Genomic DNA, 14148 nt, shown 5'->3' with positions numbered 1-14148 from the left:
ACATGGGATTTCTGTTGTTGTTGTTTTAGTTTTGTTTTCTTGCTGTTTTCTTACTGGCTAGCACAGGGGATGTGCATCGTGATTCCTAATCCTAATTCTCCTGCTGACCAGTTATAGACTATTGAATAAATTGCTTCATGTTTTTGTGCTTCAGTTTGCTTTCAAGGCATCTTATGATGGTAATATAAGTGATTTAAGCTGTTAATATACTGTGAGATACTGGGTACAAAAAATGGTATCTTCTTTAATAACAACAAAGAAAAAAACCCCAACCAATTGCTTTTTTAAATTTATAGGGTTAAAGATGTATTTTAGTTTGTTTGAATTTGTAAACTCTAGGCTCTTCACTGGTAATCTTGTTTCTTCACTTTATTGATACTGCAGTCAGTGACTGCAAACAGGTAGAAATATTATATATAAACCAGGCTATGAGGCTTGAAACTGTTAATCTATTTGAGTAGCTATATATAAAGTCTCTTTAAAATGATCAGTTCATTGAGGTGGCAAATGAGAAAAAAATCTTTACCAGTCTGAAAATGCTTTTTTCATCAGACTTGTTTGGATAGTGATGCGTGGTATTTTCATGTAACTGTAAATGAGGTAGCTCTATAGGCACTGCTGGCTGTGTTCTGTCCTCATATGTCTTTGTGCAGCCTCCTTGGACTCGTGTGGTGGCATGTGTGTAGCAGAGGACAGCATGTGGCTCTATTTATTTTGCTATAGTGCTTCGGACATTGGAGAGAGGAGGGAGAAGGAGTGTTAAGGCGGCAGAATGGGTGAGCTTATGAGAAAGCAGAACACTTGCCAAATTAATAATAAAGAAATTACATTGAAAATGTCCCATGATCCCTAGCTTTAATAGTTTCACAGAGCAGACGGGTGTTATTTTGGGATGGAATCCATATGTGAGCTTCTTGGCACTTTGCTGTTGCCTGGGAAGAAAACCCAAACAATGGAAACAGAAATGGCCAAGGCTATCTCCTTCCATCTGATTCCTGCTGGATTTCATAGGGAAGTGCTCATAGTCATGTTTCTAGATGCAGCCTCATGAGACTTTTAAGCTCCAGTTGTAACCTGATTTTCCAGTTTTATGTCACTGTAATTGTGCAAGGACGGTTAGTCTTGTGAAACAGTGGGGCACTATGTTGGAAATGTTACTAGAAGTGACCAGGAAGTTTTGATGCCCTTCTTCTGTCTCTCCTATCTAATAGTGTTTCATCAGCCTAAAGTCATCTTGAGCCCAAACTCTATCTCTAATTACAATTACAAACGTACTGATGTGTCAGAATATTCCTTTTCAGTTGAAGAAGGAATGAAATGAAACTATGAAAATCTAACATTGTAAATAAAGGGCCAAAATGGTATGACGAAAAGTAATACATGGAATGGTCATTACTTGCCTAAAGAGACAAGACTCAGCAGAAGAATTATTACATTGGTTTAAGTAGTTTAAAACAGTTTTTTTCTTATCCCCTATAAGACAGGTACCAAAGCATCCAGCACCCAAAGGCAAGACAATTTGATGTATGTTAGTATCCTCAGGTTGCTAACATGATTTGTGCCAGATAAGTAAGGTCAGTGAGGGATTCATCTGAGTTCACTGCTCAGATGGTGGTAGTCACCTGTAACCAGAACTATAATGTCATGTAGTGAGACATCTTCCCTAAACACACAACATCTGGGGACTAGCTAGTAATACTGAGAGCATCCAGTTGTCATAAGCGTAGTGGGATTTAATGGTTTTTTTTCATTATTAGCATTTTAAAGAGGCTGTGTGCAACTTGGATGTGGAAGGCTCATACAAGCTAATCCATTTAGTTCCCTCTTATTTCTTTTTAACTCTTCTAGTTTGTTAAAACATGGCACTTGTCCATAAAGTGAAGATTAACCAAAATGCCTAAACTTTGAGGAGGCAGGAATCTGAGCCTTTTGGCTAGTTAGTCCCTGTTTCGTGTCTGGCTCAAGCCCAACTGTCCACCACAGTCTTTAACCATGCATGTAGGTCATGCTTAGCCATGTCCTACTGTATTTGCTCTTCCACTCAGCACTGTTGCAAGTTTCATTGTATTTGTTTAATTTCTTGTGAAACATACTCTCCTGACAAAGAATGCTTCTTGCTGCAAGGTATTTCTAGACACATTTGGAAAATCGTTATAAAAGTGCTGTGTTCCAGAAACCTCACCTCACACTGTTCATTTTTGCGCTATGAGGAATTGTGAGCCATGTGCCAAGTTCCTCCTTAGTTGGATAATTCTGTGCATTTTGTTTTGTTGGTCATGTTAGAAGAATATTATACATGCAAATTTCATTCAGGGCACAGAATGCTTTTGAGATTTTGCACAAATAAAATAAAAACATTTCTCCCTGTCTGCATTTGCTCCTCTCCTGTGTTACTCGAGAAGAGTTGAGATTTAGGTTCCTGCCTCAGAACCGATTGGCAAGAACAGTAACAAAACTGAGATCAGTTCTCTTGTAAAAATATAAATGACTGTGAATTGCAGTACTGAGGATATCAGGGCTCTGTGACTCCTTTTATGCATGCTCAGCAGTTCTTTCTTCCTTGCAATACAACACATTTTTCTCTTATCCAGCACAATTTGTAGGGCTCAAAAAGAAAATAAATACTGTCATCATTGAGAGCCTTCTGCTGTAGCCAAGCTGCAGGGTTTGATCTTTTGAGGAAGAACTCATTAGGGAGGAAATGTTTTTCATGGTTTCCCTTAAACAGCTCCTCAAGTCCGTTTTTCTGAAGGTGTGAATCTGGGCCAGGCTAAGCCACCCCAAGTCCAGGCTGCTACCTCCTCACTCCAGCTCTGCTGTGTGCTGGCTCAGGGAGCCGATGAGGCTGGATATGGTCCCTCAACCCTCTTCCCCACAAGCAACAACACCTTGGACCCCTCCAGCCACACTGCACAGGGAGTGCAAAACTGTGGGAGATTCACAGGGATATTCCTCAAAGCAGAAATATAAAGCTTGGTTTATCATCAGGAAGAAAAGATGAAGGCAAGAGAAAGCCAGTGTCCTATTTAAGGAGATGCTCTGATTGCAGACAGCTGTGGAGTTGGGGAATTGGGTTTAGGCAATACCCACCTCTGCCTCTTGGCACAAGGAATGAAGAGGGTGTTCACATGCTATGCCTGCAGTTTGATTTGTCTTACTGCCCAGTGCTGTTAAATTTTTAGATCAGCTTAACTTTTAACTCCAGTGCTCCTAGTTAAAACGATTGTTTTCTGAATGGAAAAAAACCCAAAATCTGTGGAAAGAAAAGTATGATTTCTTCTGATCCTGGCAAGTGGAAAAATTATTCTAGATTAAAACTTCCCTGCCTAAAAATGTTGGGGGATTTTAGTTTACCTCTTATTCTGACTTAGTCTTGTCTGTTTGTAATCAGGAAGCTTCTTTGATTTTTGTTTATCTAGCTGAGCTGTAAAAAACTTGTTACCCTTTCCTTAAGAGACCAGATGATCTTTTCTCTCAGGTGGTTAGGGTTCTTAAGGTCTTAGTTTTGGTTTTGCTTTATAGTCATTAAAAAAACCTCTTGTTATTTCTCTATACCATGTCTTCTGTGGAGACGTTACATTTTTGTAGCCACCATACACATTTGACAGGTATTCTTGAAATCAGGCTGAGCATACCTTCGATTAGGATCTAAGCACAGCTTTGAAAAGGACTAAGTCTGCAGCTTCTGAGAAGCACCTGGCTCTTCCCAGAAACTGTCATGGTGATTTAATCTCAGCTTTTATCTTTAGTTTCTAGGATACTGCAGATATCTACTAGTTTGAGTAACCCCCCCTAAATTAAGCTGGTCATCTTCTGGGAGTAAATATTTCTAAGTATCTACTTAGTCCCTTGTGTCTAGGGGGGCACCATGCATGTGAGATGTCTTCCTTTATCAAGATTTAAAGTTGAGGTCCTGAGTGCCAACAAAATAACCCATTATCTGACTGGGCCTTCCCAAGAGAAGTGAAATTGGTTCCAGGTTTTTTTGTCACTGTTTAGTCTGCCATTTAATCTGTCAAGGCATATCCAAGTTTAAATTGATTAAAGTATTCTCATTTCCTGTTCTGAACATGTTGTGTAATAGCCTTCTTTAGCTTTTTAAAATATTTGTTCTGTTTCACTCCAGCACTGGTGGGTGAAGTAATTACCACGTCAAATCAGTCAGTGGATGACTTGAAGTCTGCTAGGTCCTGTGCACTGCTGGGGCATGATTAGACTCTGCCACGTACAGTTTCTAGGTCATAGGCAATATTTACAAGTTGATGGAGAAAGAGATCTTCACCAGCTGTTACCAAGAGGGGGCTGGTATAGTAATTTTCATGTTTTAGTCATAAGACTTATTTTGGAACAAAAATATGCTAATAGAGGTTGTTTGTTTCATTGTCTTTAGTAAACTTTTCCAGATCTTCAGTATCAACATGTGCTAGTTTGTTTTTTTTTAGTCCCAGGGTTCAGTTTGTAAATACTCCGAAAGCAAGCAATGAAAAAATGTCGTAGGCTTAGAGATCTTTCCATGGTTTTTAGTCAGTTTGGTATCGTCATAATCTAAACATAGGCATGCTGGACTGGAAGAGATCTCTTCGGTCATAGCTCCCTTGTTTTTGCCTTTCACAGGCACTGTCGTATTATTCTTTTTATAAGCTCATTCAGCTCCGTCTTAGTGCTTGTTTTTTGTCCTCATTTGGGAAACTGCTCTCAAACACTGCAATTCTGAAATGCTTTTCTGAGCTTTTTAAAATTTCCTTTCCTATTCTTGTCCTGTTCAGAAGGACAAAAAACTATGCTCCAGAGGCTAAGCCTAAAGGTCAGAACAAAATTGGACTCCACAGGTTGGACAAAAAATGTTGCTAGTGTCTCCCAGGGCTATGTTATTCCTTGTTAAAGCTCTCCACTTGCAGAAACAAACTGCACAAACATGAGATCAGACGTCGTGTCCTTGAACACGCTAATTAAATAATACTTCCTTGCATCAGCAGCAACAGAACGTAATCATCTTCATTATACAAAGTATGAGACTGCGTTTAGTACCAAATAACTTTTTGTGTTGGCCTCTTGTATGTCAGAGCTATCTTTATGTTAAAAGACAAACACAGATTCAAACCGCAGATTTGGATAATTTGCTCTACCTACTCAAAAGCCAGCTATTTCAGGAGTGAATTTTAGTGGTTTACGATCGCATCTCATATTTCCAAAAGGCATTTCTTTACCAGTTTCCAGGTTTTTTCCCATCATGTTGTCTTGTTTAGGTAATACATAAATCTGTCAGAAAAGAGCGTCATCTGTAACCTCTGAGGCCCCTTAGTGACAAGCCCCATTGTCAAAGGCAGGCACTTTGCCAGGAAACTGTGACTCCCAGAGAGAGTGTGCAAGGTTAGGGGGAAAGTATACTATTGCCAGAGAAACTGTATTCCAAGTGGATTTGTGTGGAACAACAACGATATCCAGTGACTGGTTAAATTAGCCACAGATGTGTTTTCTGGAACACTGTCCAAGAAGATACACAGTACTTTAAGGCTTGGTTCAGACATAATGATCTTCTGAAGTCAAATCAGATCCAAGCAAAATTGTATCGGTACTAGGGAAGCTTTAAAGGAATTGTGTAATATGATTCAGACAAGTAGATGAATCAGACTGCTGCGAACTAAACAAGGAGCACATCGGTGAGAGATGAGGTAAGACGACTTGCATAGAGTGTGATAGTTTGATGTTAGCAGTTTGCTGTTAAAATCCGAGCTGCAGCAGATTGACAGGGGCAGTTAAATAGGCACGTTACGCCGGCCACCTGCCCAGAATGTGTGTGTGGAGCACAGTCTCCCAGTGGTTTCTTTCAGCTTTTCAGAACATAAGAGTGCTTGGTTTTACACTTGCCATCTCCATTGCTGTATTGCTGTCCCTGTGCCACTCCTCCTACACAGCAGTGCTGCTGGTTTCAGTTTTTAAGAGGATAATTACTCTGCTGAGGGCAATGCACTTACTAAATACTTGGAGAATTTTCACATACTGAAATCAGAGTACAGGTGAAGGCTCTGGAACTTTTCTCATACAGGAGAATTTTGTCTCGACATCACAGCTCGAGCAGTGCATGGGATTTCTGTCCGAGATCGGTGTTGAGAAGCTCAGCTTCCATCCCACAGCTGAATTCTGATTCTCATTCTTAAGGTTCAGATAAGACAGACGGTGGGGAGAAGTCCTGTTGAATTACAGACCTGCTATATGGTTTAAAGTTCTGGGGAAACATAAGCAGCTTAGTTACTATAGTAGTTGGAACAGGAACCAAGAAAAGCTTTTGTTATATTCTCTGACGTATTTCTTTACCATGTTATTTACTTAAACTAAATTGAATATGGTGTATTAATAATATGGAAGTATCCAGCTTAGATTCCTACTGCAATAAGCATTAATAGTAAAAGTGGAATTTAAAAAACAACATTTTTGTTTAGAAGTTGCAGGGGAATTGTAAGTAAAAATTTTCACAATAGAAATAACATTCTTGTGGATGAAAATTCATCTCAGTTGCTCTTTTTCAGAGCTTTATTAAATGCTTTTAATGCTGTTGGTGTGAATGTGGAAATGGATCTGTTTAAGTTTGCTTTGAATTTCCAGGTATAGTTCCAAAGAGGGATCAAATGCTGTGAGTTTATTCACAGAAATATTATATTCTTTTCCTTTCCTTGTTACCTCTTTGTAGAATTTGTTTAAATCAAGCAAAGTGTATTGCTTCCCACCCTCTGCTTCCAGTTTCCTCTCACTTGAACTCTGAATTCTACTTCAGGAGATTTTGCACTTCTATTCTTAGGAATTTTTGCAGGTCACATGCAAACTCTATGTGTGTGCATGCATGCGTGTATGTCTTTAGACAGCATACCAATAATTAGAATAACCTGCAAAATCATGGCTTTGCTTCAGGACAGCTCATGGCAAAAAATGAAACATGCCTTAGTTTTCAGGTATATTTTCTGATTTTTGACCTAGGAGAACCAGACATTCTGGCAGCTGGCAGAATGTGTTTGTTCTTAAACGTGTTTATTTTGAAAATTATCATACCTTTGTCTTTATTTCTTTTCTCTTTACAGGGTCTTTGTAAACAGAAGTTTAGCCATGGAAAAGATAAAGTGCTTTGGTTTTGATATGGATTATACACTTGCTGGTGAGTATCTTATTTTTTTTTGTCACTGACTTAGTTTGGAATATTGCCTCTTAGTGAGCAAACAAGAGGGCTACTTCAGTTAGCAGGTGCTTCTTCTGTTAGATACATTGTTCACTATTCATTGCACTTTCATTTTAGGTGTTTCCCTTAAATTTATTATCTGCAAGCTGTATTTGGTCACAAGTCATGTTGCTGTAGTACAGTTTCAGGTGATTATGGGAGTTAAGGAAACCAAAGCTTAATAAGTCTAATTGCTTCCTTAGATTCCACTGTATTTTGATATTGCCCCTGGGACAAGCTTGGTTTCTTTCATCCCTGGTGCATAGTGTGGGCTAAATCTTTAGCCAGCAGGTTTTCCTGTGTCCTGGGAGGGTCATTTTTGAATAGGTTTTTCTCTTCCCTGCTCCTTGGTTGGCCACATCAGTGACTCATTTTGAAAAGAGACAAGGGAGGTGGAGTGTCTTGTGTCAGCTGAACAAGTTAATTTAGAAAGCTTTACCCATTCTTTATGGCAGATAGGCTTTGGGAGGTTGCATAAGACCTTTTAGTTTCATAAAACTTTTTGCGTGACTTCTCCATCTTTCAGATACTCAACAGGCAAGTTTTCTGAGGCTTTTGATGAAGGGGGGGGTAGCGTTACCATTTTCTGCATAATCAGACTTGCATGATGTTATGTATTTTAAGGAAGAAAGATAAAAAGCCCACTTCCACTTTCCTAGGCTATAGTATCACATAGGCTGTAACAGTGGATGTCACGTACAATCCTGCCTTCTTTCTCATTACCACTTCCAAGGTTGTGGATAAAAAGTTCCTATCATCCTTGATATTTCAATTTAGAATTGTTGTGAATATAAACTGAGAAAAAGTGAGGTAGAGTGTCAGGGTCACCTAGTAACAGATTAATGCAGTATGTCAAATATGGTCATCTGGTTACTGTGTCTTTTGAGAAGGAATGAGAGATGAGTAATGTGGCTAGGGACAGTGTGAGGATCACAGGAGTCAGGGTCAGTGGCTAAGCAAAGGGCAGGAAGGTTTCCATGGCTCAACATAACGCTGCAAGGAACCGTTTTGGAGGCTGTGGAAGGTAATTGCAGTTTATGCTTAGATCACTTGCTTTTGTTCTTTTAAGCAGTTATCCATGAGGCAGTAGTTATACATAAAAGCTTTGGTTGTTCAACACCTTATTTATACATCTGTTTAAAAAAGTTCCTGTCACTTTTTAAGTCCTGAAGTGTATCGTCATTAGTCTGTGCTGGATCTGGGCATGCTTTCAGTGTTTGTGTTTCCCAGCTGTGACAACCTTGTGGCAGTGCCTTTAAGAAGCACAAAACAGTTGTTCAAGAACAAATGCTAAAAAAAAATATATATATATATATATATAAAAAATTGGGGGTTTCACTTCTATAACAGAAAAACAACTTCTGTGCCTTTTGCAAACTGATGGCATTTCCCAAGAACCTGGGTGATCCCAGTGGGGCTGGCTTTCATCCTGACAGAAGGAGAGCTTCAGCACTATCCTCACTTCTCTGACTGTTCATTTTACTCAAGTGTTGCTTGTTCTTGTAAACACAGAACAAATGTGTTGTTATCCACAAAATGATGCTTGTTTTGATGAGAGGAAAAAATATGGATGTTTCAAGCATCCTAAAATCAGTACCCAGGGACATGGAAATCTGGGAATTCCAAGGCTGGAAAATACAGTTAAGTTGTCAAAGTTGGTGCGTTCAGGGAAGTTGAGTGACAGATTATGGTGCAGAAAAAGAAATAGGATGTGGTCCGAGCAGAAACCTGGAAATCTGGACTGCACTTGGGTAAGCTGCTCTCCTATGACTTTTTCTGTGGTACAACAGAGGTAATGCTTGTGGATCATTTTACAAGGAGTTGTGAGAATGTAATTAGGTTGGAAAGCCTTTTGCAGATGAAATGCATTATCTGGTAAGTACTATTTCCCTTTTTTTTCACTCAACTGGGAAATTAACATACAAAATTACCTGTTTGTCTTCTTATGTCTCAGAATCATCCTTTCTTCTCCATGTGGGCTTTTGTTATTTGACCATTATTTGCTATATATTTAACTGTTGCACACAAGAAAAAATACTTATTAATTGCAGGGGCTTTAAAGAATGTAGTGTTAAAATATGATTATAATTCATTAATTGGAAATTATAATGAAGAAGTGGGGCAAGTGAAGTATTACATTAGTATGTTGTGGTGCATTCATTAAACCCTGACCTGTTTTCTGTCTGGGCATGTTATCTCTTACACACTCTTTCATGTGGACATGCTGCTGTTAAGAAAGAAAAAACAATGTAAAAAGCTGTAATAGTTTATCTGTAATTTAACATCTGGAAAAGGTATCTGCATACCAGATGGTGCATGCTGAGCATAAGCCTTTTGGAGACCATGCAAGACATGTAAATGGATCAAGGAAGAAGAACGGAAGCATGTCCAGTGTCATCAGATCCTCATCTGGTTTTCTGCATTTGTACTTTCAGATATTGCTAAGTCACTTTTCTGTGAAGTTGTTTAAAAATATCCCAAGCACAATCTTCATATTCAATGACTGAAGGCGGTCAGAGCCATTGACCCTGCCAAAAACTACATGCCACATCCTTTCCCCACTCTGTGTCATGAACTTTCACATCAGAAATAAACTGATGACATTCATCCTATAGCTGACAGTCATATGCTTTGACATCTCAGAATAAGAATGTTTACTTTGGAACATCTTGAATTACCTATCTTGTGAAGAGGAGGCTGCTGTGTCAGTAAAAGAAAACACATTGCCACTCCTCTCTCATTTTTTCTTCCCAAATCAGTGGCCACTGGTAGCACCAAAAGTGTCACTTAGGAGGTGGTTCATTACCAGAGGAGTCAGAATCACTTGACTAACTTTGAACTTTAGACACCTGAGACAGTTTTGTTCTTGTACTTTATGAGTTTAAGAACGCACACCTACTTACAACAACACTGTTTTCTGTCTAGAATAATCTAATTTTGGTAGGGACGTGGCATTTCCATTTTGAAGTATATTGTGACAGCTACTACACACATGCTGCAGTGATCATATGTTCTACTACTAGCATGACTGAGAATGTCAGCTTGCCAACTGACAGTAGTTTTAGTATCATCATGTTACATTGTACATAAAATATGATTTAATGCATTGTTTTATAGAGTAGTATTTCTTAGCCTTAATAAATTAAAGGACCACTTAACTCAGAATTGAAAACATTCAAGGCTGTCTGATGCAGCATTGCCACAGTGATTTTGTTTGCTTTCAAGTCAAAATTAGGTTAAACTTTGAATTCTTGTTAATAACGTCTCCATTCTCTTATTGTGTTTGTCTCTTCCCTTGCATAGAGTTGAGAAATACTGTTAATGGGTGGGTTGGGCAAACAAAGTCTTTTTGTCTTGAAGAAAAGAGCCTGAGGGTTTTAGCCTTCTCTTCTGAGAAATTATAGACATTAAATTGCTGAATTTGTAGCCACTGTGATTGCACCTAGAATTAATTGTGACTGCTAGGAGTCAAAATAAAATGAAAGCAGATTGAAATAACTCTCACAGGTTTTAGATGCTTTATTTTCCAATCAAGGATTGATGTTGCATCCTCATGGGATGAATAAGATCTCCTATATGTATGTAAACTCCCAAGTCCCCCTAGGTTTACATGCTGGATGCGCTAATACTAGAGGCTCAGAAATCTGTGTTGTATATGAAACTGACTGTCCCCTTCCTATTCCATCTGGTTTGCTTGTGTTAGTGAATCACGTTTAGAACATAAAAGAATGTTTCTTCTAAGCTAGATGTTATTGGGAGGAAAGTTGAAGGAGCAGGAAGAACAGCAGGGTTGACTGTGGCTTGCGTGCATAGTTAAATAGTTGCTGCTCAAAATCTTGGACAGCTTGACGCAAGCAAGAGTCATCAACTATTTCAGCCCTTGCTGTTAGCAGAGATTAAGACAGGTTTCTGTGATGTTACGCAGCCATTGCCCCAGCAGCCCTTCGTTCTCTGTCACTGAGCTTGCTGCCTGCCAGGCAGGGAGCGAGGCCCGTGCTGATTGTCCAGGGTTCCCTTGCTCCTTGGAACACAACGGTGTTGCACCAGGATCTGCAAATACCTGTGAAGGGCTGTGTTTGCTGTCAGGGCAGAACTGAGAATTTTTGAAAAATTCCTGTTTAAATCCTTAAGTTAGAGAGACTTGAAGGTCCTTCTGTACTGCATTTTTGTTTGCTAAATAGCAGTTTCTTTTATTATCCAAATGATTCATCTCTGCTTATTCATCCTGACTGGCTAGAAGACCAGTAGTCAGTGACAATTCTGGTCTGCCTTCCTGTTTTACTAGTACTGTCAAAACTGCCCATGCTTCGGTATAGGAAAATGTTGCATGTAATCCGAAAGATTCATGTCCTTTGATTGTGTTTACTGCAGACTGCAGGAAGAAAGATAAAGGTATGTCAGCAGAGAATCTTCACTGCAACGCTCACCTGACACTAGGAGTTGGTGAGGCCTGTTGGAAATGCAGCAGAGAGAAATTGGTTTCACACAGCATTTTATTTGGCTGCTTCCTTCTCAGTGTGAGCTACACTTGTAATTAGTAGGTCTGGATCCAAGTAATGCAGGAGGCCTTGGCATTATTAGATCTTAAATGGGACAGGTTGCACAATGAGGTGATGGATAGATGTCCCTTGACAGGAGCAGGGCTAAAGCAATGGGGTTCTCAAACTGGCTGTAATTTCACACCGGGCCATTGGCAGGTGGAGAGGGAATTAGTAAGAATTACAAACTCAATTGTGCTTGAAAAGATTCCTCTGTGACTACTCTCCTTCTCCAAAAGTTATGGCCTTGTTGAAAGATTTGTCTTCTATCACTGAGGTAGCTAAGATGTAATATCAATAGGCAGGATGCTTTCATTTGGAATGCTTTTCCTGTATTTAAATCACTGCTGCTTCCACATTCTTCAGAAATCAATAATAAAACTATCGCTGACTGCTGAAAACTATTTCAATAAAAAAAGGAGGGGAAATGAGGCTTGAAAAATACTGGTTTTATTGTGTGCAAATATGATTAATACAACATAACCTGATTGGAACATAGCCTGTGTCATGGAAACATTGCCAACTTAATGCCAAGATTTGGTGTACTGCAAAGATTTTATTGCAAAATTGCATATCCTTTCAGTTGTAGTATTTCCCTTCTCATCACATGGATAAAGACATGGGACAGACATCTTTAGTCTTTCTCAGTTAACTCCAAAGTGCAACATATGTAAACAAGTTTTGCCCCTTCCTCAAGTAGGTGTTTTTGTCTAAGCCATCCTTGCAATTTGGAGGAGAGAGAAATTTTCCATACCGACATCTTGAAATGTTTTTCTTTACCTGTTGACTCTGGAAAAGATACGTTCAACCAGAAGGTAGGATTAGCTTGTTGCTGTGTGTGATCTGGGAGAAAATGTGGCAGCTGAATTGAGAACTGGTTCTTCAGTTGATCTAGTATTTTTACTGTAGCTAAGTTGTATAATTTTTTTGTGTTTTGGTTTCCACAACTGAGAAAAGGGACTAATGAATTTTACCTTGTATAAAAAATTTCTGGATTGCACAGATGAAAAACTAAGTATAAACGTGGGAGTTTTTTATATGGAAGACTGAACTGAATACTTAAGCTGCTGAGCTTGTAGTTGTAGGCAACTACAAAGAAATATTTGTTCTTCTGTTCAGATACTGTTATTGTCTGTTTGTTGGTACTGAACTCCAATACCAATGTTCTAATGAGGCTTTCCTGTGTAGGTTAAATAAAGATTTGTCTTTAATTTCATCATGGTGTAAGGATTACAGGCCTTGAGACTCTTTTGAGGAGATGCTAAGTAGTTTTGCTTTTTTTCCCAGTTCTCTGGATAATACAATTCTTTGTGTCATACAGAAATAGTATGACACAATAGAAATAGTAGTTAGAGAAGGGAATTGGTAGTAGATGTGACGACAGTAGCCTTCAGACTGCCATGAGAGATGCCTTGACTGTTGCACATCTGCTGTCTGCATTTTCACATTTGTACATTTTCAGTTTAACAGGTGCAGATTTTGCAGATTTCAGAGGCTGGTTTAGCCATTAGTGTTTTAAAGCTAAAGGCAGATGGAGAAGCTAAATTGTTCCTAGCATTCTTTGAGCTGGGTGTTTTTTCAAATACCAGTGCACTGCTCAAGTGGCTAGTGTCCCTGCTCTCTTTGTGTTGCCATTCTTCGGAGTTTGACCATGTAAAGCTGCGTAGTGAGCAAACCGAGGGTCTGGAGCTGTGGGATCTCACATGCTGGCATTGGGAATGAGGAATGGAGAGAGCATGTGTTGCTTGCCCTGTACCAGTAAATCACCAACTGACAAACTGCTAATCTGCTGTCTGTGGATTCTTGAAGAATCAGAGTGTTAGACAGAAGCTGCTGAAAGAACAAGTCGTCACAGTGTAAGGAACGTTTCAAAAGCTGCTATATTCTGATTTTGTGCTCTTAAAAACATGAGAATAACACCAAGCTGGGTCAGCTGGCTGTTAGTATACCAACGGCCAGTTCTTGTCTTTGCCAGATGGGTGGAAATATGGAGTATTTTTCACTCTAGTAGACCCCCTTATCTAGTAATCTTAATACCACAACAGAAATACTATTAAGTTGCAAATACCCTTGTGATGACACTAGCAGCTTACTCTGTAGGAGGAACCAAAGCTGAGAGTACAGAAGGCTTTAACTCCGAGATCACATGTGTGCTATTGCTTAGTGAATGCCTTATTTTAGCACACTACAGAAAAACTTATGTATGTGGCTTATTTACAGTGTGAGCACTTGTGCTACATACAAGCCCGGGTACACACTGTTAAACATATGTTTAGTTTTTGAGGCTCACTCTCTTCAGTGAATATGGAGAAAAATAAGAAGCTGGATCTGTTTGGACACTGATACACCTGAATAATGCCTTAGATAAAATGTATAAATGGCTACTGTACCTTTAAGTAATTT

At 39.1% G+C, this 14148-nt stretch overlaps 1 protein-coding gene across 4 annotated transcripts in view; it reads left to right on the top strand.

Moving 5' to 3' along the window:
• Positions 1–14148, top strand: part of NT5C2 (5'-nucleotidase, cytosolic II) — a 62497-nt gene that overhangs the window by 24967 nt on the left and 23382 nt on the right. For 3 of the 4 annotated variants that reach the window (XM_074907647.1, XM_074907648.1, XM_074907645.1), the window contains exon 3: positions 7074–7147. In XM_074907647.1, the coding sequence (XP_074763748.1) occupies positions 7074–7147 (74 nt within the window). Of the gene's footprint in view, positions 1–5540; positions 5673–7073; positions 7148–14148 lie in introns of those variants that run through there. The other variant, XM_074907649.1, reaches the window with a different exon arrangement.

The sequence above is a fragment of the Athene noctua genome, chromosome 5 (assembly GCF_965140245.1).
Source record: "Athene noctua chromosome 5, bAthNoc1.hap1.1, whole genome shotgun sequence".
NCBI classification, from domain to species: Eukaryota; Metazoa; Chordata; class Aves; order Strigiformes; family Strigidae; genus Athene; species Athene noctua.
Note: the sequence above shows the minus strand (reverse complement) of the source record. Positions and strands in the feature narration are given on the sequence as shown.